The sequence below is a fragment of the Bombina bombina genome, chromosome 3, assembly GCF_027579735.1.
Source record: "Bombina bombina isolate aBomBom1 chromosome 3, aBomBom1.pri, whole genome shotgun sequence".
NCBI lineage: Eukaryota > Metazoa > Chordata > Amphibia > Anura > Bombinatoridae > Bombina > Bombina bombina.
The window spans coordinates 430,436,358-430,463,075 of record NC_069501.1 but is presented as its reverse complement, the minus strand read 5'-3'; the positions used below and the strand labels follow the sequence as shown (position 1 = coordinate 430,463,075).

General features: G+C 37.4%; 1 protein-coding gene across 2 annotated transcripts in view; it reads left to right on the top strand.

The window, feature by feature from the left end:
- Positions 1-26,718, top strand: part of LOC128653397 (suppressor of tumorigenicity 7 protein homolog) — a 400,896-nt gene that overhangs the window by 304,419 nt on the left and 69,759 nt on the right. For both annotated transcript variants that reach the window (XM_053706647.1, XM_053706648.1), the window contains exon 13: positions 4,317-4,409. In XM_053706647.1, the coding sequence (XP_053562622.1) occupies positions 4,317-4,409 (93 nt within the window). The remainder of the gene's footprint in view (positions 1-4,316; positions 4,410-26,718) is intronic.

The window sequence follows — 26,718 nt, the reverse complement described above, 5'->3', positions numbered from 1 at the left end:
ACCTTGCACTCCCCCACATTCCGTTTGAAGATGCCCCACAGATTCTCAATAGGGTTTAGGTTTGGAGACATGCTTGGCCAGTCCATCGCCTTTACTCTCAGCTTCTTTAGCAAGGCAGTGGTTGTCTTGGAGGTGTGTTTGGGGTCGTTATCATGTTGGAATACTGCCCAGCCTCCAAAGGGAGGGGATCATGCTCTGCTTCAGTATGTCACAGTAAATGTTGGCATTCATGGTTTCCTCAATGAACTGTAGCTTCCCAGTGCCGGCAGCACTCATGCAGGCCCAGACCATGACACTCCCACCACCATGCTTGACTGTAGGCAAGATCCACTTGTCTTTGTACTCCTCACCTGGTTGCTGCCATACACGCTTGACACCAACTGAACCAAATAAGTTTATCTTGGTCTCATCGGACCACAGGACTTGGTTCCAGTAATTCATGTCGTTAGTCTGCTTGTCTTCAGCAAACTTTTTGCGGGCCTTCTAGTGCATCATCTTTAGAAGAGGCTTACTTCTAGGACAGCCATGCAGACCAATTTGATGCAATGTGCGACGTATGGTCTGAGCACTGACAGGCTGACCCCCCACCCCTTCAACCTCTGCAGCAATGCTGACAGCACTCATACGTCTATTTCCCAAAGACAACGTCTGGATATGACGCTGGGCACGTGCACTCAACTTCTTTGGTCGACCATGGGGAGGCCTGTTCTGAGTGGAACCTGTCCTGTGAAACCGCTGTATGGTCTTGCCCACCGTGCTGCAGCTCAGTTTTAGGGTCTTGCCGATCTTCTTATAGCCTAGCCCATCTTTATGTAGAGCAACAATTCTTTTTTTCAGATCCTCAGAAAGTTCTTTGCCATGAGGTGCCATGTTGAACTTCCAGTGACCAGTATGAGAGAGTGTGAGATCGATAACACCAAATTTAACACACCTGCTCCCCATTTACACCTGAGACCTTGTAACACTAACCAGTCACATGACACCAAGGAGGGAAAATGGCTAATTGGGCCCAATTTGGACATTTCCACTTAGGGTGTACTCACTTTTGTTGCCAACAGTTTAGACGCTAATGGCTGTGTTAAGTTATTTTGAAGGGACAGCAAATTTACACTCTCTTATACAGGCTGTACACTCACTAATTTACATTGTAGCAAAGTGTCATTTCTTCAGTGTTGTCACATGAAAAGATATAATAAAATATTTACCAAAATGTGAGGGGTGTACTCACTTTTGTGAGATACTGTACATATACCTTGTGATCTTGTGCACATGCTTAGTAGGAGCTTGTTCCCCAGAAATGTGCACATAAAAATACTGTGCAAAATTTGATAATAGGAGTAAATTGGAAAGTGTCTTAAAACTGCATACTCTTTCTGAATCATAAATGTTTATTTTGACTTTAGTGTCCATTTAATGTCTCCATTGGATTCACTTCTAGGCCTGGAAACTTTGTTGATCTCTCATTTTGAGCCATCAGGAGAAGAATCACTCTGGAATCTCTCACTCAAAGTATTATTTTTTTTTGTATTTACTTTTGTGGTAATAGGTTCATAGTTTCATACTTTGCAGAATAAATGCTTTTTCTCATTTTATCCCGATAAAAAAAAACGTAATGAACGGGTAAAGGCCATATTCCTTGGATGTACTTCAGTATTGTCACATCCTTATTGATCATAAAACTAATCAAGCAAGATATTGGTATTTCCATATGAACATTGCAAAAGTTGTATGTTGGAAAAAACGATATTTTCAATATGGCTGGTCTGATGCATCTGGTCAACTCATTAAGTCGTGAAGGTAATAGTTCTGTTGGGGTTTAAATCTCATTGTTCAAGGGTCATATCTTCCTCATGGCAGCTGAAGTAGAAATTTCTTCTGAGAACATACAGTATAAAGCACCAATGAAATGAAGAGAAAAAACAAACAATGTGTGGCCAAAGTGACTTTATGTTTAAGAAATGTTTGCTTCTGCCCTGTCTTGAACTACAGCAGATCCAAATTTCCTAATCCATCCAGGTACCTCTGGCACCAGTCCATGACAACCTGTTTTTTGGAGATATGCATCTGATCTAAGGTCTAACTTTAAGACATACAACAGCCGTATAGAAATATATGGGACATATATTCAGTGGTAGCTCTGATTTTGTCTCATTCAGCTAGAATAAAGCAGTTGCTGGGAACATACAACGGATATGAAGGCTCTTTGGGCGTACATTTGGCATAAAGGGAGTTGGTGGGATTATGCATGTTATCTGTTGTTTAATATTTGTCCCATTGTCAGCTGTATTCTTAGACATACAATCCTATGTTGATGGCTATGTATACATCTGGCATAATGTGGTTGCTGGACACATATCTGATATCTGAGCATACAACTGATTAAGTAGCTTGCATATGCGTCTGGCATAAAGGGGAGGCCTGGGAAGTGCAGAGGTTGTTTGGATGATGCACCTGATGGGGTTTGATCTTTAGCAGCCAGTTGTTGTAAAGGGTATACATTTAGATGCCTTAGTATCCCTTGTACTCATATTATCCAAAGTAATTTGCTAGATTTGAAATAAGGGATATTTGCAAGTATATAATTAATACTTCCAAAAGCATACATTTATTTTTAATTTCTTAATAGAGGTATTATATAAGTCTAGGGCTCAATGTAAGCATGCATGTGGCTTAAGGAAATTCAGGGAGTTTGACTGAAAAGACTCAGAATTTTTTATTTTTACACATCATATTGAGCAATTTTTTTTAAAGGGATATAAAACAATTTGTCTCATTGTTGAAATAAAAAAACAACTAAACATGGGGTTATACTTAATAGAAATTATTGCAATATGTATTATTAATCGCTTTAAAAGGATTTTATCTTTTTGTTACTTTTTAAACAACATTTGTACAGTGTCCATTACTTCCTGTCACAGCCCTACAACTAGGCTGAGGCTTCTGCAGGAAAGCAAATTACCAGTTTTTCCTTTGCAGTGTTGCTAGGAGACATCTATCTGCTAGCTGCAATTAGTTTATTGCCCATGTTCAGTAAAGGACTTTTGCTGCAAAAATCATGTGATCATGTAACCTAAGTCCGGTAATGGTAGCTCTCTTATCTTGCTGTGGGCAGTGGCTACAGTGAGAATTTCTAAGTGCTCATGTATTAAGAAAACAGGTAAATTGTTTGCTGTTTTTTTTAACACAAAATGTTTTTTATTTTTACTTAAATTTATCGTATTTCTTTTTTACTAAAGGAGCATTGTTTAATACCCCTTTAAATGACCCCCTCTGAGGAAGCGTTTTTTGCGAAACGCGTGTCAGGGGTCCTCTGGGAGAAGCCTTGTCTCCTTTCCTTTTAATCAGCTTACCTATATTGTAAAGAAATATTTAATAAAAAAACCTTACTTCTAACATAATTTGCTCAGCAGCACATCTATACCAGTAATAGTAATTGTAATTAGCCCTCGGATTGTAAGGACTTAGCCTATATTGACGATTGTGCTGCTGGCTTAGATACACTCCTAATCATTTAACCCACAATCCACATGGAAGGTTTATGTTACAACTGGGTTCAAGAGTTTTTAACTTTACCTTAAGCTATTGTATGTGTGGATTTTTCTCTTTTTTTCATATATTTGGTTAATAAAGATTATGGTATGAAAGTAAATAATGTATGATTTAATTTTCTATTCTGATTTTCTCTTGGGATACGTTATAATCTAATACACAGATCAGAGCTATCTATATACAGTTGTATATTCTAATACAATTATATTGTTAGTTACCCCTTTAAATAAAACAGGTTTCTTTATGGCACACATTTCAATTGTTCATTAAATGAAATGCATATTCCCAATATGCAGTATATTTTATGTACCCCCTAAAGCAGTGCTCAACAAATGTGTTTAAAAATTAGGAGCTAGTAAGAATATTTAGGAGCCAGACATTGGTAGTTGTATATAGATATATGGAGAATAACCCAAAAAGTTAGGAGCCAGAGGTAAAATTCTAGTAGCCAGTGGCTCCATGGCTCATGGGTTTGTCCCTAAAGGGAACTTCTTTTTTACAGTTTGCCTGGAACTCATTAAGAAAAACATTTGCCTGTCTTCTAATTTTTTGGAAAGCAGATGTATTTGTATAAGTCTGCTTCTTTTAGTAAGCGTGAATAAAAATTGCTTATTACCCTCACAATGGATAAAGAAAGTTCCATATGGACTACTTTTCTAAAGCATTTGTAAAGTCATTTTAATATTAATTCTACCTAATTATATTCATTCATGTTATCTTTTAGATTTTCTTTATATATTTTCTAAATCTGTTTTCTCTTTTAACAGCATTTAGAATACTCCCATATCCTCTAGAAAAGGGTCATCTCTTTTATCCCTACCCTGGATGCACTGAGAATACGGATAGAGAACTTTTGCCCAGTAAGTAGAAATGTACATTTTAAAGGAATAGGAAAGTCAAAATAAATCTTGCACGATTCAGATATAACATGTAATTTTAAGACACTTTTAAATTCACTTCTATTTTCAAATGTGCTTCGTTCTCTTGGTTTCCCGTGTTGAAAAATAATACGCACATATACATCACTAGTGGGAGCTGATGCTGATTGGTGCCTGCACACATTTGTCTCTTGTGATTGGCTAACTAGATGTGTTCAGCTAGCTCAGAATAGTTTTCTGTCCCATTAAGCCATAAACAAGATGTTGTGCACAGTTAGGTCACATTTCTAGATAGAAAATAAGTGGAATCTATCAAAATTTTGTTATCTATTAGAATAAAATCAAGCTTACGGTTTTGGCATCTAAACCTTATTATTTCTCGAGGACATGAATTGCTATTAGTTACTCGTGGTTATTACTTATTACTACAGATAGAAATTATTTTTTGTCATTCTGAATATATATATATTTTTTTTGTTTGTTTTTTAGAAACAACTGTCCAGCCTAGTACCAGTTCCTAAATCTATAATATTTTCTTTAGCTGAGCATGTATTTATCCATTCATCTCTTAAATCTGCAGCTCTTTTGCCCATTACAACAGTAAATTGCTAAAACACCCTCATGGGGCACATCTGTCTTCAGTAACCAAACATTCTGAGCTTGTTTAAAAAAAAATGTTCAAAGCCAGATTTATTCTAAACATGCAACTGACCAAACTACACAGTGTGGATTCTTTTTTTTTTTTTAACTCTTTGTAAGCAGTCAAAATAAATGTATTGCACACTTCTGATGTTTTTTTTTTCTTTATTTCTCTGAATTTTCTATCTTCACTCTTTGTAAACATTTGCGCTAGATTATGTGGTCAAATAAAATATTCTTTGTATTTGTAGCACTGTTTGGTTTTGCATTCACTAATGCCAAACTAAGTAATACGAAATGTTTAAGATCCAATAAAACAATTCTCATCAGTGTAAGTATTTAAGGGGACATTGATCTCAAAATCTAATTCCCCATAAAGGGCTAAATTTCAAATGGAGCAAAAAAATATAAGTGCTATTGAGCATTAACACCGTTCAAAGAAAAGGGACAGGAAACTAGGTAGAGTGAGGGAAAAATGTAGTTGATCCCCTGCTGATTTTGTACGTTTGCCCACTGACAAAGAAATGACCAGTCTATAATTTTAATAGTTGGTTGATTTGACCAGTGAGAGACAGAATAACAACAACAAAAACCAGGAAAACGCATTTCAAAAAAGTTATAAATTGATTTACATTTATGAGTGAAATAAGTATTTGATCCCCTATTAAACAGCAAGATTTCTGGCTCCCAGGTGTCTTTTATACAGGTAATGAGCTGAGATTAGGAACACTCTCTTAAAGGGAGTGCTCCTAATCTCAACTTGTTACCTGTATAAAAGACACCTGTCCACAGAAGCAATCAATCAGATTCCAAACTCTCCACCATGGCCAAAACCAAAGAGCTGTCCAAGGATGTCAGGGACAAGATTGTAGACCTACACAAGGCTGAAATGAGCTACAAGACCATCGCCAAGCAGCTTGGTGAGAAGGTGACAACAGTTTGTGCGATTATTCGCAAATGGAAGAAACACAAAATAACTGTCAATCTCCCTTGGTCTGGGGCTCCATGCAAGATCTCACCTCGTGGAGTTTCAATGATCATGAGAACAGTGAGGAATCAGCCCAGAACTACATGAAAGAATCTTGTCAATGATCTCAAGGCAGCTGGGACCATAGGCACCAAGAAAACAATTTGTTACACACTATGCTGTGAAGGACTAAAATCCTGCAGTGCCCACAAGGTCCCCCTGCTCAAGAAAGCACATGTACAGGACCGTCTGAAGTTTGCCAATGAACATCTGAATGATTCAGAGGACAACTGGGTGAAAGTGTTGTGGTCAGGTGAGACCAAAATTGAGCTCTTTGGCATCAACTCAACTTGCCGTGTTTAGAGGAGGAGAAATGCTGCCTATGACCCCAAGAACACCATCCCCACCGTCAAACATGGAGGTGGAAACATTATGCTTTGGGGGCGTTTTTCTGCTAAGGGACGTGGCCATGTACCGTCAAATCTTGGGTGAGAACCTCCTTCCCTCATCCAGGGCATTTAAAATGGGTCGTGGATGGGTATTCCAGCATGACAGTGAACCAAAACACACGGCCAAGGCAACAAAGGAATGGCTCAAGAAGAAGCACATTAAGGTCCTGGAGTGGCCTAACCAGTCTCTAGACCTTAATCCTATAGAAAATCTGTGGAGGGAGCTGAAGGTTCGAGTTGCCAAACATCAGCCTCAAAACCTTAATGACTTGGAGAGGATTTGCAAAGAGGAGTGGGACAAAATCCCTCCTGAGATGTGTGCAAACTTGGTGGCCAACTACAAGAAATGTCTGACATCTGTGATTGCCAACAAGGGTTTTGCCACCAAGTACTAAGTAATGTTTTGCAAAGGGGTCAAATACTTATTTCACTCATTAAAATGCAAATCAATTTATAACTTTTTTGAAATGCGTTTTTCTGGATTTTGTTGTTGTTCTGCCTCTCACTGTTCAAATAAACCTGCCATTATCTTTATCAGTGGGCAATGTACAAAATTCAGCAGGGGATCAAATAATGTTTGACATCACTGAACGTGCGTTTATTTTTTTCCGTTCTGTAACAAAATGCGACAGTAAGCTGCTGCAAGCTGCATTCATCTGTTTTCAGAGGTGCAAATATTCTTGTGAAAGTGCAAAACACTGAGATCTGGATTTGCACAGATCTCATGCAGTAATACTTTTGGGTTTCCTGTAGGTATGTGCATTTGTTAGAGAACAAAAAAATAAAATAATGCATGTACCTACAGGACACACAATAGTTTTTTCTTTTGTGATTCGGATAAAACACACAATTTTAAACAACTTTCCAATTTACTTCTATTATCTAATTTGCTTCCATCTCTTTGTATCCTGTGTTGAAAATCATACCTAGGTAGGCTCAGGAATGGCAATGCATTACTAGGAGCTATCTGCTGATTGGTGGCTGCATGTATGTGACTGTCTTCATTGGCTCACCTGATGTGTTCAGCTATCTCACAGTAGAGCATTATTGCAGCTTCAACAAAGGATACAGAGAGAATTAAGCAAATTTAAAAATAGATGGAAATTGGAAAGTTTTTTAAAATCGTATGCTCTATTCTTGCGCTTGTATTACAAGTAAAATATATAGATATGGGTTCATGTACCAGTACATTCCAGTGCTGTATTTTATTTTAATAAGGGTGGTAATTGCACTTTGGCACTTTTTGTGTTTGATTAAATGTTTTTTTGCAATATATCTATATATGTGTGTGTAAATATTAACACTACCCCCCCCCCCCTCCACATTTTCTTCTAGGGCAGTATTTTGTTCACCACTATATTGCGGATGCAATAGTTTTTCTGTTGCTATATTGTGGTCCCGTGGAAATGCCATTGATAATGCAATTCAAGTGCAGTAATGTCATTAGAACCTTGCAACATGATGATGTACCGTAAAAACTAAAATGAAATATTGGGCAAACTGCAACAAATTAAAAGCCATATCTAAAGACTATTACTAGTCCACAAAGTACCTATATTTCTTCATCCATCATGCTTTTACTTTTTTTTAAATTAATTAAACAGGAATGTGTAGGAAACACATCACTATTTGTGGAGAAAAACACATTTTAACTTTTTATATAGTAGTCATTTACTATTGTCTGTTACAGGTTAACTCTAGTGGTTTGGCATTAACTTTCATTTTCTAAATAGAAGTTAATGTCTGGTCAGAGAAATGAACCAATAAAAAAAGGAAAAATGGCACATCATGGTGCTTATAATTGTTAGGCAAAGGGTCACCCGATGACTTGAAAAGCATATTATATCTAGTATTCTCCTTCTAGTCAGGGACCTTGTGTAATCTCTTGTGGATATAAATATCGGTGTTGTCTTTAACACCTGCTTTGAATGCTTGGTGCCATAAATAAATAAAACAAGCCTTTCATAAATCACAGGCCTAATAACATCTGCAATTCTTAATTTAGTCCCTCTGTATGTTCCATCATAGGTCCTATGTGCAAAATAAATTAATGCAAAGGGTGCACATGTGCTTCCTAGCTCATGATTCACTTCCAATAACAGGACACAATTTATTTGGAATCTTACATCCCTTAAAAACATCACTAGAATTTGTATTACTTATTTTTCAATAATTAGTTTTAATTAGTTTTAATGTCCCATTAAAGGGGTAGGAAAGTCAAAATTAAACTTGCATGATTCAGATAAAGCATGTAACTTTAAGACACTTTTAAATTCACTTCTATTTTCAAATGTGCTTCGTTGTTGAAAAAGAATATGCACATATCCTACACTAGTGGGAGCAAGCTGCTGATTGGTGCCTCCACACATTTGTCTCTTGTGATTGGCTAACTAGATGTGTTCATCTAGCTGCCAGGAGTGCAATGTTGTTACTTCAGCAAAGGATACCAAGAGAATGAAGCAAATTTGATGATAAAAGTAAATTGAAAAGTTGTTTACAATCGTATGTTCTATCCAAATCGAAAAGAAACGGTTGGGGTACCCTATCCCTTTAAGTAGATTAGTGAAACCTCTGCTTCTCATTATCTCCTAAAATGCAAAAATTTGTGTGGCTTGGAAAGACACTAATGGGCTGATTATCTAAAGGTCTCTGTGCTGGTGAGATTATTTAAAGGACCACTAATCAAAGTAGAATAGCATAATCAGGAAATGCATACTAAAAAGACAACACAAAAGCACTTAGTTTGAATTTCAAATGAGCAGTAGATTTATTTTCTGAAATTTTTAAAGTTAGTTTTATTTTCCCTCCCACTGCATCATGTGACAGCATCAGCCAATCACAAAATGCATATATGTATATTCTGTGAATTACTGCACATGCTCAGTAGGAGCTGGCGCCTCAGAAAGTGTCCAAATAAAGACTGTTCAAATTTAGATAATATAAGTGAATTGGGAAGTTTTTTAAAAATTTTTACTCTATCTGAATCATGAAAGTTTAATTTTGACTTTAGTGTGCCTTTAAGAATTCTCAGCAGTCCTTCTATTTCCCTGGTGTAATAACATAAAGCCAATTGTTACCTTAAAAACATGATGTCTTGCAAAGAGGCGTATTTTTGATTTTCATATGTGAAGGAGATAAATCCATTATAAAAGTGCACAATTAAATTCGTAATTTAAAAATCAAACAAATCGAATGATTTATTCATTCACACAAAAATACACAGGAAAAACATGTATTGTTAAGGTGCATCAAAAATCGTAACAAATGTTCACCAAAAATCGTATTTTACCAAAAAGAATTAAAATTTGTATACAAATTACACAAGAATAAATCATATTAAATATACACACTGTAATTAGAAATTTAAGTACGCTGGATGTGCTAAAGACACTTAGGCCTAGATTTGGAGTTTGGCGGTAGCCGTGAAAACCAGCGTTAGAGGCTCCTAACGCTGGTTTTAGGCTACCGCCGGTATTTGGAGTCAGTCAAAAAAGGGTCTAACACTCACTTTTCAGCCGCGACTTTTCCATACCGCAGAACCCCTTACGTCAATTGCGTATCCTATCTTTTCAATGGGATATTTCTAACTCCGGTATTTAGAGTCGTGGCTGAAGTGAGCGTTAGAATTCTAACGACAAAACTCCAGCCGCAGAAAAAAGTCAGTAGTTAAGAGCTTTCTGGGCTAACGCCGGTTTATAAAGCTCTTAACTACTGTGCTCTAAAGTACACTAACACCCATAAACTACCTATGTACCCCTAAACCTAGGTCCCCCCACATCGTCGCCACTCGATTAAATTTTTTTAACCCCTAATCTGCCGACCGCCACCTACGTTATACTTATGTACCCCTAATCTGCTGCCCCTAACACAGCCGACCCGTATATTATATTTATTAACCCCTAATCTGCCCCCCACAACGTCGCCGCCAGCTACCTACACTTATTAAACCCTAATCTGCCGTCCGCACGCCGCCGCCGCCAGCTACATTATAGCTATGTACCCCTAATCTGCTGCCCCTAACACCGCCGACCCCTATATTATATTTATTAACCCCTAACCTGCCCCCCACAACGTCGCCTCCACCTGCCTGCACTTATTAACCCCCAATCTGCTGAGCGGACCGCACCACTATTATTATAAAGTTATTAACCCCTAATCCGCCTCACTAACCCTATAATAAATAGTATTAACCCCTAATCTGCCCTCCCTAACATCGCCGACACCTAACTTCAAATATTAACCCCTAATCTGCCGACTGGAGCTCACCGCTATTCTAATAAATTTATTAACCCCTAAAGCTAAGTCTAACCCTAACACTAACACCCCCCCTAAATTAAATATAATTTACATCTAACGAAATTAATTAACTCTTATTAAATAAATTATTCCTATTTAAAGCTAAATACTTACCTGTAAAATAAACCCTAATATAGCTACAATATAAATTATATTTATATTATAGCTATTTTAGGATTTATATTTATTTTACAGGTAACTTTGTATTTATTTTAACCAGGTACAATAGCTAAAATAGTTAAAATAATTACAAAATTACCTGTAAAATAAATCCTAACCTAAGTTACAATTAAACCTAACACTACACTATCAATAAATTAATTAAATAAAATACCTACAATTACCTACAATTAAACCTAACACTACACTATCAATACATTAATTAAATACAATATCTATAAATAAATACAATGAAATAAACTAACTAAAGTACAAAAAATAAAAAAGAACTAAGTTACAAAAAATAAAAAAATATTTACAAACATCAGAAAAATATTACAACAATTTTAAACTAATTACACCTACTCTAAGCCCCCTAATAAAATAACAAAGACCCCCAAAATAAAAAAAATGCCCTACCCTATTCTAAATTACTAAAGTTCAAAGCTCTTTTACCTTACCAGCCCTGAACAGGGCCCTTTGCGGGGCATGCCCCAAAGAATTCAGCTCTTTTGCCTGTAAAAAAAACACATACAATACCCCCCCCCCCAACATTACAACTTACCACCCACATACCCCTAATCTAACCCAAACCCCCCTTAAATAAACCTAACACTAAGCCCCTGAAGATCTTCCTACCTTATCTTCACCATACCAGGTTCACCAATCGATCCAGAAGTGCTCCTCCGATGTCCTGATCCAAGCCCAAGCGGGGGGCTGAAGAGGTCCATGATCCGGCTGAAGTCATCATCCAAGTGGGAGCTGAAGAGGTCCATGATCCGGCTGAAGTCTTCATCCAAGCGGGAGCTGAAGAGGTCCATGATCCGGCTGAAGTCTTCTATCAACGGCATCTTCAATCTTCTTTCTTCGGGAGCCATCATCTTCCATCCGACGCGGAACATCCTCTTCTCCCGACGCCTACTCGCCGAATGACGGTTCCTTTAAATGACGTCATCCAAGCTGGCGTCTCTCGAATTCCGATTGGCTGATAGGATTCTATCAACCAATCGGAATTAAGGTTTGAATATTCTGATTGGCTGATCCGATCAGCCAATCGGATTGAACTTGATTCTGATTGGCTGATTCCATCAGCCAATCAGAATATTCCTACCTTAATTCCGATTGGTTGATAGAATCCTATCAGCCAATCGGAATTCGAGAGACGCCAGCTTGGATGACGTCATTTAAAGGAACCGTCATTCGGCGAGTAGGCGTCGGGAGAAGAGGTTGTTCCGCGTCGGATGGAAGATGATGGCTCCCGAAGAAAGAAGATTGAAGATGCCGTTGATAGACTTCAGCCGGATCATGGACCTCTTCAGCTCCTGCTTGGATGAAGACTTCAGCCGGATCATGGACCTCTTCAGCTCCCGCTTGGATGATGACTTCAGCCGGATCATGGACCTCTTCAGCCCCCCGCTTGGGCTTGGATCAGGACATCGGAGGAGCTCTTCTGGATCGATCGGTGAACCTGGTATGGTGAAGATAAGGTAGGAAGATCTTCAGGGGCTTAGTGTTAGGTTTATTTAAGGGGGGTTTGGGTTAGATTAGGGGTATGTGGGTGGTGGGTTGTAATGTTGGGGGGGGGGTATTGTATGTGTTTTTTTTTTACAGGCAAAAGAGCTGAATTCTTTGGGGCATGCCCCGCAAAGGGCCCTGTTCAGGGCTGGTAAGGTAAAAGAGCTTTGAACTTTAGTAATTTAGAATAGGGTTGGGCATTTTTTTATTTTGGGGGTCTTTGTTATTTTATTAGGGGGCTTAGAGTAGGTGTAATTAGTTTAAAATTGTTGTAATATTTTTCAGATGTTTGTAAATATTTTTTTATTTTTTGTAACTTAGTTCTTTTTTATTTTTTGTACTTTAGTTAGTTTATTTCATTGTATTTATTTGTAGATATTGTATTTAATTAATGTATTGATAGTGTAGTGTTAGGTTTTATTGTAGGTAATTGTAGGTATTTTATTTAATTAATTTATTGATAGTGTAGTGTTAGGTTTAATTGTAACTTAGGTTAGGATTTATTTTACAGGTAATTTTGTAATTATTTTAACTATTTTAGCTATTGTACCTGGTTAAAATAAATACAAAGTTACCTGTAAAATAAATATAAATCCTAAAATAGCTATAATATAAATATAATTTATATTGTAGCTATATTAGGGTTTATTTTACAGGTAAGTATTTAGCTTTAAATAGGAATAATTTATTTAATAAGAGTTAATTAATTTCGTTAGATGTAAATTATATTTAACTTAGTGGGGTGTTAGTGTTAGGGTTAGACTTAGCTTTAGGGGTTAATAAATTTATTAGAATAGCGGTGAGCTCCAGTCGGCAGATTAGGGGTTAATATTTGAAGTTAGGTGTCGGCGATGTTAGGGAGGGCAGATTAGGGGTTAATACTATTTATTATAGGGTTAGTGAGGCGGATTAGGGGTTAATAACTTTATAATAATAGCGGTGCGGTCCGCTCGGCAGATTAGGGGTCAATAAGTGTAGGCAGGTGGAGGCGACGTTGTGGGGGGCAGATTAGGGGTTAATAAATATAATATAGGGGTCGGCGGTGTTAGGGACAGCAGATTAGGGGTACATAGGGATAATGTAGGTGGCGGGGGTGTACGGAGCGGCAGATTAGGGGTTAATAAGTGTAAGGTTAGGGGTGTTTAGACTCGGGGTACATGTTAGAGTGTTAGGTGCAGACGTAGGAAGTGTTTCTTCATAGGAAACAATGGGGCTGCGTTAGGAGCTGCACGCGGCTTTTTTGCAGGTGTTAGGTTTTTTTTCAGCTCAAACAGCCCCATTGTTTCCTATGGGGGAATCGTGCACGAGCACGTTTTTGAGGCTGGCCGCGTCCGTAAGCAACTCTGGTATCGAGAGTTGAAGTTGCGTTAAATATGCTGTACGCTCCTTTTTTGGAGCCTAACGCAGCCATTCTGTGGACTCTCAATACCAGAGTTATTTTAAAGGTGCGGCCAGAAAAAAGCCAGCGTTAGATACGCGGGTCATTACCGACAAAACTCTAAATCTAGCCGTTAAAAATTTGTACTTATAAGTACAAAATACAAAGCGTAATTGTTGTTTTTTCCCCTAAAATTTCCGCCCTTCAGTTCCCACTATTGTTCTCACAAATGAAAAGGTGGTGAGGTTGTGACAAATACTCATAATACTTAAGCTCTACGCTGAAAGCAACGTAATGTGATTTATATTGGCTGCAGGATTTAATTTTTAAAGTGCGCCCCTGCTCACTGCTAACTTCGCTGTACACAGCAAAGATTCCCTTTCCAGCGAACTCCATTACTTTCAATAGGAGACATCTCGCCACTCGCAGGGACTAACGCTTTTTTTTTTACGATAATTCCACCAGGGCAGCCCCTGCGAGTGTCAGCGTGAAAAAACGCATCTGATCTGGTAAGGGCTATATAATAGGCCCCTATGATTTAACCCCTCCAAAGGACTCTGCTCCTCTCCTCCTCTCATGTTACCTCCTCACATGCCCGTCTACAGGACTTTTCCAGACTGGCCCATATTTTGTGTCGTTTTGAAAGTTTAAAGCGCTCCTTAAAAACTCTACTGTTCAGGGATGCATACAACATACGCTAACCTTTTCTAACATGCGCTAACCTTTTTTAACCTCAGTTCCTCTTCTCCTTTGTTATCCCCTTGAACCCCCTTATCATGTAAGCCTATGAGCCCAGCTGTTTGTAGATCACCTTTATAAGAGCTGGCTACAACAGTGCAACTCTTAAGAGGGCTTGCTACCCACTTGTTTCCTATAAATGTTACCTGCATATCATTCCTATGTTTATAGCGCTGCGGAATCTGTTGGCGCTCTAGAAATAGCTGATAATAATAAAATAATTAAAGGGACAGTCAACACCAGAATTTTTGTTGTTTAAAAAGATAGATGATCCCTTTATTACCCATTCCCCAGTTTTGCAAAACCAACACTGTTATATTAATACACTTTTTATTTCTGTGACTATCTTGTATCTAAGCATCTTCTGACCGCCCCTAATCACATGACTTTTAGTTATTATCTATTGACTTGCATTTTAGCCAATTAGTGCAGTGTCTGCCACTAGCCACGGGCGTGATCACAATGCTATCTATATGGCCTACAAGAGCTAGCTCTCCCCTGCTGTGAAAAGTAAATAAAATAGAGGCAGTCTTCAAGGGCTTAGAAATTATCATATGTACCTTCCTAGGTTTGCTTTCAACTAGAATACCAAGAGAACAAAGCAAAATTGTTGATAAAAGTAAATTGGAAAGTTGTTTAAAATTATATGCCCTATTTGAAAAATGAAAGTTTTTTTGGACTTGACTGTCCCTTTAAGAGAAAGTGAAAGTCGCCATATGATCTGATTTGCTAATCTGCTGTTCTAGCACACATTTCTTTTGTAACTTCAGCACTGTTAATTTTGTAGTGTTTTCATTGTGTTTTAACATCACAGATGCATCATTGAAAAAAAAAAATAATAATAAACCCAAACTTTTTGATACTTTCTTTCAAGCATATTTAAATATTTGTTACCTCCATATTGCTTTAACTTCTTTGTCAGACAATGCTGCAACACTTTGCACAGTGATGCATTACAACCCTCGGTGGTAGATAAAGGTTTAAGAAATATAAAAACATAAACCTTTACCAACGAAGGAACCTGAAACAAGTCTGAAACTATTTTTGCAGCATTTGTAACTAGATCTGATGAAATAAAACAAAAGGCTGACTTTTATCCCATACAGACCATAGGGGCTATTTTAGAACTGTTCCAAGAACGAGTAGAACAAGACCTGGAAAAAATGATATCATAAACAAAAAAGTAAGAGACACAAGAACTTAAATATAGAAAGAATTGGAATCAAGAACAGACATAGTGATAAAGAAATCAGATAAGGGCGGGAGAATTGTGGTTTGGAATACATAGGACTATCATAGAGAAATTATAAGCCAACTCTTTGATCTAGAGTGTTAACATAATTTACACTCTAACCCTACAAAGGATTTTAAATCTCTATTATTACACATGCAAAGCATAGTGGGATCAGCCTTCTCTATACGCATATCTAAACGGCAGATCAATTTGTTTCTTGGAGAGATCTGTTATGGCTAGACAGTAAGCCCTGACTTGATCTCTGATTGATTAACATCTACTTACACATGCTAATGGATGTAGTCTTCTGTTTTTTTCATGGGGTGGGGAGTACTGCTGCCCATGTCTCACTGAAAAAGGCAGAAACATTTTTTCATGGACCAGTATAAAAATTGGCTATAAATGGGCAAGGAAGATGCAAAAAATCAGGGGGATAAAAAGTGTCATGCTATGGAGGCATAGTCCATTTAGAAACACATGAAAATTAAAATTGAAATCTAAAACTGCATTCAATGAAGTAGCTTATTTAAAAGACTGGACTATTAATACAACACATAATTTATGCTGTGTCTTAGAATAAAGCACTTTTGGAACAAGGGAGACATTTAGATGGCTGCAGTGACCCAATGCACAAACCATCACTGGAGCTCCTAATAAGCAAACACTCTTTTGTTATAGCCATTGATCACCTCCATTTCTAGAGATACCTTTAAACTTAAAAGGACATTAAAGAAGCTTTTCTTTCTTGCATCTTAAGTGGGAGGGGGGGGGGGGGCAACAGGACTCTTTATGTTATCTATTAAATCAAAATAAACAGCTTAAACTTAACATTTTTTCATTCAAAAAATATATTAAACATGTTTACAGCTGCTTGGCCATGAAAACCCATTTCACGCACAGTTCTTGTGCTGATGTTGCTTCCAAAGGCAGTTTGTAACTCTGTATTGAGTGATGCAACTGATGATGGTGAATTTTTTGAGCTAAATGCTTTAGCACTTATCAGCCCCACTCTGTGAGTTTGTGTGGTCTATCACTTTGTGTCTGGGCTGTTGTTGCTCCTAGACACTTCCACTTCACAATAATAACACTTAAAGGGACACTCAGTTTAAATTAAATCTTCATGATTCAGATACAGCATGTAATATTAAACAACTTTCCAATTTACTTCCATTAAAAAAAATGTGCACAGTCTTTTATAGCTACAATTTTTGAGTCACCAGATCCTACTGAGCATGTGCAAGAATTCACAAACTATACGTATATGCATTTGTGATTGGCTGATTGCTATCACATGGTACAAGGGAAGGGGAGTGGAAATATACATAACTTTGAAATTTGTTATAAAAAAATCTACTACTCATTTGAAGTTCAGACTAAGTGCTATTGCATTGTCTTATTAGCTTGCATTTGTTGATTATGCAAATCTAATGTGTTGACTGGTCTTTTAAGGTTGACCAAGGCAGATCTAGTAGGGCAGAAATTTCACAAACTGACTTGTGGCATCCTCTTAGTTCTTCAGAACGACCCATTGTATTGTCAGTTTTTTGTCTATGGAGATTTCATGGCTATGTGCTGGATTTTATGTACCTGTTAGCAATTGGTGTGGCTAAAACACCAAGAACTCAATAATTATTAGGGGTGTCCCCATTCTTTTGTCCATATAGTGTACAATAGTAAAACTGAGCTCTCTCCACATGTAGCTATGAAGCCAAAGTCCCATCTCAAAGTCCCAACAGTTTCTTCAGCAGTCCTGTAGCGGGAGCTACTACAAAACTACCTCAGCTCTCGGAGACCAGGGGGACATCTACACTTTCAAAACAATGTTACTGGTTGTAGAGTTTCTGTGTGCTTCATCCAATCATCAACACAGGTTTATTGCTTTTCAACCAATTGAAGTGTCCATTTCAGATTAACTTTTATGTCTCCCTCCACACCCTAAATAAATATATAAGGAACATTAATCCCTATTGAAACGTGTTAGAAATATTATTTGCATGTAACAAGGTTAAAGGGACACTAAAGTTAAAATAAACTTGTTTTAAGACACTTTCCAATTTACTTCTATTATCACATTTTGCACAGTCTTTTTATACGCATACTTTCTGAGGTACAAGTTCACAGGGTATATGTATACTAGTCTGTGATTGGCTGATGTCTGTCCCATGATACAAGGGGCTGGCAAATAAGAGACAATTTAAATGTATTATTTGAAATAAATAAATAAGATTAATTATGCATTTCTACTGTATTTGGTGGTCCCTTCAGTATTAAATGTGTACAAAAAAGTATATGTTTGTTGGTGGACAACTTAAAACATGGATTGCCAGATTTAGTGTCCCTCTTAAAAGGACACTAAACACGTCTTACTTTTGTGTACAAATTGTACTTATCCCATGCTCTCTAGGAGGTCAAAAAGCAAATTAAAGGATTGTTTTCAACATCGTCGTTGGAGGCACGCATTTGAGCAATAACAATATGCTCTAGCGCATTCGACCGTTTCACTATTGCACTACTACATCCCTTTAACCCCTTAGTGACCAGACCATTTTTCAATTTTCTTACCATTAAAGGGCCACTGTAAGTAAATATTTTCTATGCCTGTTACTAACTACCCCAAATACGTTTTTTATCAATAGCATTTCATTAACATATCTCTACCGTATATCAGAAATCTTGTCTGCAAATTTAATTGTTTTCCAAACCCACTCCGTGGGTATCCTTTGCTCTGTACCAATCCGTTTACAATACCTAGGTTTCAAAATGGCGCTTTAAACACAAAGTTATTGGTTTAAGTATTTTGAACACTCAGTGCTGAAAATAGTGGGCAGGATAACGTGACATCATCGGCGAATAAAAGATATAACTTTTAGAACGTTATGAAACTTCGTTTTGGAGAAAATATAGGTCAGTAGGTTTTAATTAATGTTTATTAACTTTAATATGTTAGTTGTTTAGCTTAAAAATTATAACAGAAAGTAATCCTTTAAGGACCGGGGCTGTTTTTACATTTTTGCAGTGTTTGTGTTTAGCTGTTATTTTCCTCTTACTCATTTACTCTACCCATACATATTATATACAGTTTTTCTCGCCATTAAATAGACTTTCTAAAGATACCATTATTTTCATCATATCATATAATTTACTATAAAAAAATATAAAATATGATGAAAAAATGTAAAAAAAACAAAACACTTTTTCTTAACTTTGACCCACAAATTCTCTTACGCATCTACAACCACTAAAAAACGCCCACGCTAAATAGTTTCTAAATTTTGTCCTGAGTTTAGAAATACCTAATGTTTACGTGTTCTTTGCTTTTTTTGCAAGTTATAGGGCAATAAGTACAAATAACACTTTTGCTATTTCCAAACCATTTTTTTTCTTCAAAATTAGCGAATGTTACATTGTAACACAGATATCTGTCAGGAATCCCTGAATAACCCTTCACATGTATATATTTTTTTTTAGTAGACAACCCAAAGTATTGATCTAAGCCCATTTGGGTATATTTCATGCCACCATTTCACTACCAAATGCGATCAAATAAAAAAAAAATCGTTCACTTTTTCACAAAATGGTAGTTTCTCACTGAAATTATTTACAAACAGCTTGTGCGATTATGGCACAAATGGTTGTAACTGCTTCTCTGGGATCCCCTTTGTTAAAAAATAGACATATATGGCTTTGGCGTTACTTTTTGGTAATTAGAAGGCCCCTAAATGCTGCACACCACACTTGTATTATGCCCAGCAGTGAAGGGGTTTATTAGGTACACAACAAAAATTGCAGCTCATACATAGAAATGCGGGTTCTACACACTGCTGACGTAAATCTGTGTTGATACACCCAATTCGGCTATGCTTTTTTCTCCCGAACTGTTTGCCAATGTAACATATGCAACGTTTTTCTATAATTTAAGTCTCTTATCAATCCTTGCGGTAAGAAAAGTATTTGCTATCGGCGTAATATACCTTATAATTTAGCACTGATACAAAGTAAAGTTACCTTGTTATGTCGACACCGCTTCACAGGCTGAATTTGAGACACCTTGCTGTCAGGTAAGGAGACACTCCCCCGGCTCCCGGAAGAGAAAATCAAATAAACAACGATAAAGGATTAACCTGATGCAAGGAGAGAACCACCGCAAAAGTTATGCAGGTAAAAGCAGACTTTATTGTAAGTCTATACAAACATACAGGGTACATTCAAGCTCAGGAGGGAGCTAGAAACAAACAAAATGTCTGACGCGTTTCCTGCCGTAGGCACTTCGTCAGGGACTGAACATGGTGATTCCAATGCATCTTAAAAAGGCACTTCCCACTGCCTGAGACTAGTAACACCTGTTCTTAACTCTTAAAGGTGTACTTGCTTCTCAGCATTACAACTACAAAATGTTATTATATATGATTTTATCACATTAACATAAGCTGAACTGTACAAAAACATTATTTGTTTGCAATGTGTATGAATCTTGTATCAAACAGTCTGCTTTTACCTGCATACCTTTTGCGGTGGTTCTCTCCTTGCATCAGGTTAATCCTTTATCGTTGTTTATATGGGTTTATTAGGTAGCTTGTAGGGTTAATGTTAGCTTTAGTGTAGAGATTAGCCTCCCACCTGACACATCCCACCCCCTGATCCCTCCCTGACCCCTCTCAAACAGCTGTCTTTCCACCCCCACCCCCAAAGGTCATCTCTATCTAAAGTACTGGCAGAAAATCTTCCAGTATGAAAATAAATGTTTAGTTTTTTTGTTTTTAATTTTTTTTGTTTTTACATATTTTCTGCAGTGACTGATCCCCCCTTACTTATTATTATTATTGGTTATATGTAGCGTGCCAACAGATTCTGCAGCGCTATAAACATAGGCAGTATTCAAGGAAACATTTATAGGGATTAGATGAGTAGAGGGCCCTGCCAAGAGTCACACTGTTGTAATCAGCTCTTAAGAAGGTCATCAACACATAGCTCAGCTCTTAGGCTTATATGCTATGGGGGTTCAAGGGTATAGCAATGGAGGAGAGGGACTGGTATAAAGAAAGGTTAGTGTAGGTTGTATGCACCCCTGAACAGTAGAGTCTTTAGGGAACGCTTGAAGCTTTCAAAGCTAGGGAAGAGTCTTGTGGAGTGAGGCAGAGAGTTCCACAAGATGGGAGCCAGTCTGGAGAAGTCCTGTAAACGGGAATGTGAGGAGGTAACAAGTGAGGAGGAGAGTAGGAGGTCATAAGCAGAGCGAAGAGGACGGGAGGGAGAGCATCTGGAGACAAGGTCTGAGATATAGGGGGAGCAACCCAACCTCCCTGATCCGCCCCCAATTAGCTCTTTAACCCTCCCCCCTCTACCTATTTACCTCGATTTTAGGTCTGCAAGTACCCAGTTTCAAGTAAAATTGGACTAATTTAAAAAAAAAAGTTTAACCCGCTTTTTTTGGTAGTATAGCTGTCCACCTCATTACCCTACCCCCACCCCCTCCCAGATCCCTTTCCCAACAGATATCCTCCCTCTCCCTCCGTCCCACTCACTACAAATTCTTCCATAGCGTAACTCCCGCTCCTCTTACGCCTTGCTCCCACCCCTCTTGCATGACCTCCCACCCTTCTCCCACTCCCTCCAGCAATGGGCCGCCCACTCGCCTCCCTCTTATCCCTTCCACGCCACCAACGATCGGCACCATCACTGGCCTTACCCCTCCTACTCGTGATTTCACAATTTTCCTGACCTTGGGGTTAAGTGTTGTGCATGACGAGTCACGATTGTGCACGGTGTTTCACGCATGCGCATTGTGCACTTAGTGACGCTGCATACTTTTTATTTGCAGGCAATCTGCCCGGCAATGTGATCTGTCACAACACCAGAGTTAAAAATGAGTATCACAGATAAAGAAAATAGCGCTAAAAAAACCATAAGGGTTAATACCAAGAGGAACTATGATTAAAATATTCATTACAGTTTCTGCATAAAACAGTGTTGATACAAAATTACTATATATATAAATTAACTTCTCCAGTTGAGGATGGCAATTTCACAGCGTATTGTAAAAGGATACTGGAAAACACAAATCTTTACATATGAATTAGGTGCAAAGCAATTCTCCTGTTCATTTTTTACTTTATTTATTGTTTTCCTTTTTTTTTTTTATACTTCCATTAGCTTCTCATTGTGACCATGGAAAAGTACATTCCATACACAAAACAGAGACAATTATTATACAGCTCATTAAAATATTCTAGCCACTGTGATTTCATACTTGACAACACCACCCAGTGATTGATGGGAAACGCGTTTAGTTTTAACGTGGGAGTTTTTCCGAGTTAGGAAACATTTCCAAAAAAAGTAAGGATGTGAGAAGTTGCTGGCATGTCTTTCTCCCTAAACTGTCCATCTATCTCCTCTCTGGTTTACTAAACAATGTGACAGCTTTTGTAATTTCTTTTCATTGTTTTATAAATCATTATGGGGTGTTCAGATTTTATCACTATTTTAGAGAAATAAGCCCGATTGAAATGTAACTTTTATAAATATTTAATTTACTACATTTTAATTTTTATTTTAGAGTTGTGAAGTCCATAGACCAACAGAACTCTTTAGGAGCTGTTCTTTAAAGTCTGGTAGTACAAAATACATTGGGCTAGGTTACAAGTAGAGCACAATCAATAGCTCTGCGTGCGTTATTGTGCGGCCTTGAGGTAAGAATAGCGCACAGTCTGGTGTTACAAGTGGAAGGGGAAAAATGTTAACTAGAGAATCTTATTAACGCAGCCAACATTTTTTAGGGTGCCCAATACTTTTGATGGAGTTTGAAGGGAGCGATATTAATGCTTATTACAAGTGGTGTGTTTATGCATGTAACTTAAATTGCAATTAAATACCATAGTATATATCTATGTGAAGAACTCCGCTGTTTGAGCAAAGGTCTAGCGCACTATCGGTTTTCGCTCTTAAGCGATAGCCAACATGAGTTTTTCAACACCTAACGCCCCCATGGAAGTTTGTTATGTTAGGGATTTATCACAGTACACTGGCATCCAGATTTTAGTTCACCCTAGACTATCACTTAATCGCTAGCTGTTGCTTTTTACTTTATTATTATGTATTATGGGCACAAAAATAAGTGTTTTTAAAGGGACATTGTACACTCGTTTTTTCTTTGCATAAATGTTTTGTAGATGATCTATTTATATAGTCCATAAAGTTTTGTTTTTTAATAAAATATAGATAGTTTTGCTTATTTTTAAATAACATTGCTCTGATTTTCAGACTCCTAACCAAGCCCCAAAGTTTTATGAGAATACCGACTAACGGTTTTATACTGGATTTTTATATCAGTATCTGTGCATATTATTCTTTATAGTAGTGTCTTTTACATGCAGTTATATGAAAATTGGTCTATACTGTCCGTTTAAGTTAATTTGAGCGATGTTAAAGGGACATGAAACCCCCTATTTTTTCTCCTGTGATTCAGATAGAGCATGCAATTTCAAACATCTTTCAAATATACTTCTAGTATCAAATTTACTTTATTCTCTTGGTACCTTTTGTTGAAAAGCAGGAGCGTGCACGTGTCTGGAGCACTATATGGCAGCAGTTTTGCAAGAATCTTGCAAGAAAGTTATCCATTTGTAAGAGCACTAGATGGCTGCACTATTTCCTACCTCATAGTGCTCCAGACACCTAGCTAGGTATCTCTTCAACAAAGAAAACCATGGGAATGAAAGAAATTTTATGCTCTGTCTAAATCGCAAAATATTTTTTTTGTGTGTAATATTCGCATAATAATTCATTAGAAAGTGTTCTGCTGTAATGTCCTTTATGAGACTGAAATGTTACCAGTGTCATTTTGATCAGGTCACATAAGCACATAAGGTAGGGACAGAGTATGCTTCTGATATGGTTAACCCCTTGGATGTCAAAGTGGGTTAAGGGAGTAGGGTTGCTCTTTAAGTAGGGTTAACTTCTGAGGTACATGAGAGGTGTTTGGTTGCCAGTGGATATATACAGCATTCTAGAGAAAAATAATAATATCCACACTATCCTAAAAACAGTCTTTTATTTTAATGGATGGTCTAGTCCACAAGATCATCACATGTAAGATTAGTTTCCCTGACCACCAGGAGGCAACAAAAAACCCTCACATTGTATAGATTTACTCCACCCCATACTCCCAAGTCTCTGAAGGTTCCAAACTTCAAAATTTAAACTCTTCACACTATTATTCCTCTAGTGCAAGAGGGTCACTTTATGTCGACAATAGATTTAAAGGATGCATATCTTCACATTCCGAATCATGTGAAGTCCCTCCAGTTTGCCTTTCTGGATAGACACTCTGATTGAAGCTCTGTTGTTTGGTCTAGTCATGGCTCCAAGAGTATTTACAAAAGCACAGGGAGTTTTGATGACGTCGGCTGGGAGTCATAACATTTTAGTAACTCCTTACCTGTATTATCTTCTCATCCAGGCTATTATTTTCCTGATTCTGATTGCTCCAGCTCGGAAACATTAAACTTGGTATTTAGACTTAATTCAGATGTTCTCTTGCCCACCATTACATTTTCCTTCTAGGGAGAATATTCTGTCTGTGTTTTTTGCTTTATCAGGACCTTCAAACCCTAACTTTAAAGGGACAGTCAAGTCCAAAAAAACTTTCATGATTCAAATAAGGCATTTAATTTTAAACAACTTTCCAATTTACTTTTATCCCAATTTTGCTTTGTTCTCTTAGTATTCTTAGTTGAACGCTAAACCTAGGAGGTTCATGTGCTAATTTCTTAGACCTTGAAGGCCGCCTCTGCATTTTTCACCACTAGAGGGTGTTCATGTTTTTCATATAGATAACATTGAGCTTGTGCACGTGTATTTAACGAGGAGTGAGCATTGATTGGCTAAAATGCAAGTCTGTCAAAAGAACTGAAATAAGGGGGCAGTCTGCAGAGGCTTAGATACAAGGTAATTACAGAGGTAAAATGTGTATTATAACTATATTGGTTATGCCAAACTAAGGAATGGATAATTAAGGGATTATCTGTCTTTTTAAACAACAATTCTGGTGTTGACTGTCCCTTTAACACCTTGGTGAGTGAACCCCTAATTTTAGCCAACAGTATGAATATGGACTTGAGGGTACTCCTTTTGGACCCATGCATACCTTCAGCTGTTATCTTGGAAGGCTTTGTTCTTACTAGCCATTTCTTTAGCTAGGTATGTTTCTAAACTTTAATCTTTGTCTTGATTATCTTCTATCAGGATAAGTCAGTTTTGAGAACAAGTTATTAGTTTCTCCCAAAGGTAGTTTCTTCAAAAATTATTATTCAGGAATTTGTGTGACCTTCCTTGTGTTTAATAATTCTAAGATGCATTGATGTTTTTGTACTTTAAAATTCTACATTAAATCTACTAAGTCTTTTCAACTTTTTTTTTCTGCTTTATTTGTTTATTTTTCTGGTCTTTGCAAGAGCCAGAAAGATATTGCTACTTCTTTAGCAGCTGAGCTTAAGGCTTTAATCAGAAAAGTGTACCTTGTGGTGGGGATGTTTTCCCAGAGCATGTTACTACTTATTCTACTAGAGCAGTGGCTATTTCTTGGGGCTTCCATAAGGTGACTACCTGATCTTCTTTGCATAGGGTTTCCAAATCCTATCATTTTGATGTTTATGCCTTGGTTGAGTCGGCATTTGGCAGCCGTGACCAATTCAGTAACGTACCGCCCCAACTTTTATTTGTCCCGCCCTTTCTTATGTTAGTCTAATGGACTTTACCGCTTGGGTATTGCATTCATCATGATGCAATGATCTTATGAACTCTTACCATCCTTTGAAAGGAAACTAAATTTATGCTTACTTGATAAATTAATTTATTTAAGGATGGTGAGAGTTCATAAGCCCTGCCCTTGCTTTTATTATACAGCTGGCAGCAGGACTTGTATTGCACTTCTTTTCCTGTGTTTCTACTTTTCTTCTCTTCTTGACCATATGTGTAAATGATTAGACTAGTGGAGTTGGAAATGTGGGGTGGACAAAGCTCTAGAATGTAGGGGTGTTTTGCCTCCTCCTGGTGGACAGGGAAAGTAATCCCACATGTCAGGATCTTGTAGACTCTCACCATCCTAAAAGAAAATAATTTACCTGGTAAGCATACATTTTATTTCATGCTTACCTTATAATGCACCTTTAGCTTAAAAAATGTGTTTTTAGACTCCCGTTCACTGTATGGGTACTATAAATGTGTATAAAAAAAAACCCTAATAATATATAATAATTAAAAAATAAAACGTAGGAAGAATTAAGAGATAAAATGTTTGCCACAATACTATGTCCTACATTATAAATTATTTCCTACCCATCGGAACTTTAAAACACATTATAAAGCTTGCACCCTGTGCAAACATCCAACCAGTGTTCCCTCTAAGGCCACATTTTGTGAGTATCCCAGCAGTGAAACAGTTAATAAGGGAACCATACCTTGCATGTAGCATTTGCTAACTTCAGGGTGTGGTTCCCTTGTTAATGGTTTCACTGCTAGGCCGCTCACAAAATGTTGCCTTAGAGGAAACACTGTCCCCAACCACAGCATACAAAGCTAATATGCTGCTTGCAACAATTTACTGAGTGGTACTGAAGGAAATCTCACACCTCAGCGGACTTCTTACAGTACAGGTTTATGCTAAGCTTCTGCTCCAATGCTTTCACTTTCTCCAAGCAAAACTACTTCTGAACACTATGCAAACGATGTATAATCCAGTGTCGATACAAATGGCTTCTTTAAAGCAATCAGCACTTTTTAAAAAAAATCATTTTATATCTGAATATCAAACATATTTCCTCCAGTCAGGTGCCAATATTTACATATACATATGTTCCATATAATTATCATCCTTTTGACTATGTGACAATAAAAATGAATAATGTCATCAAGCAGTGCCT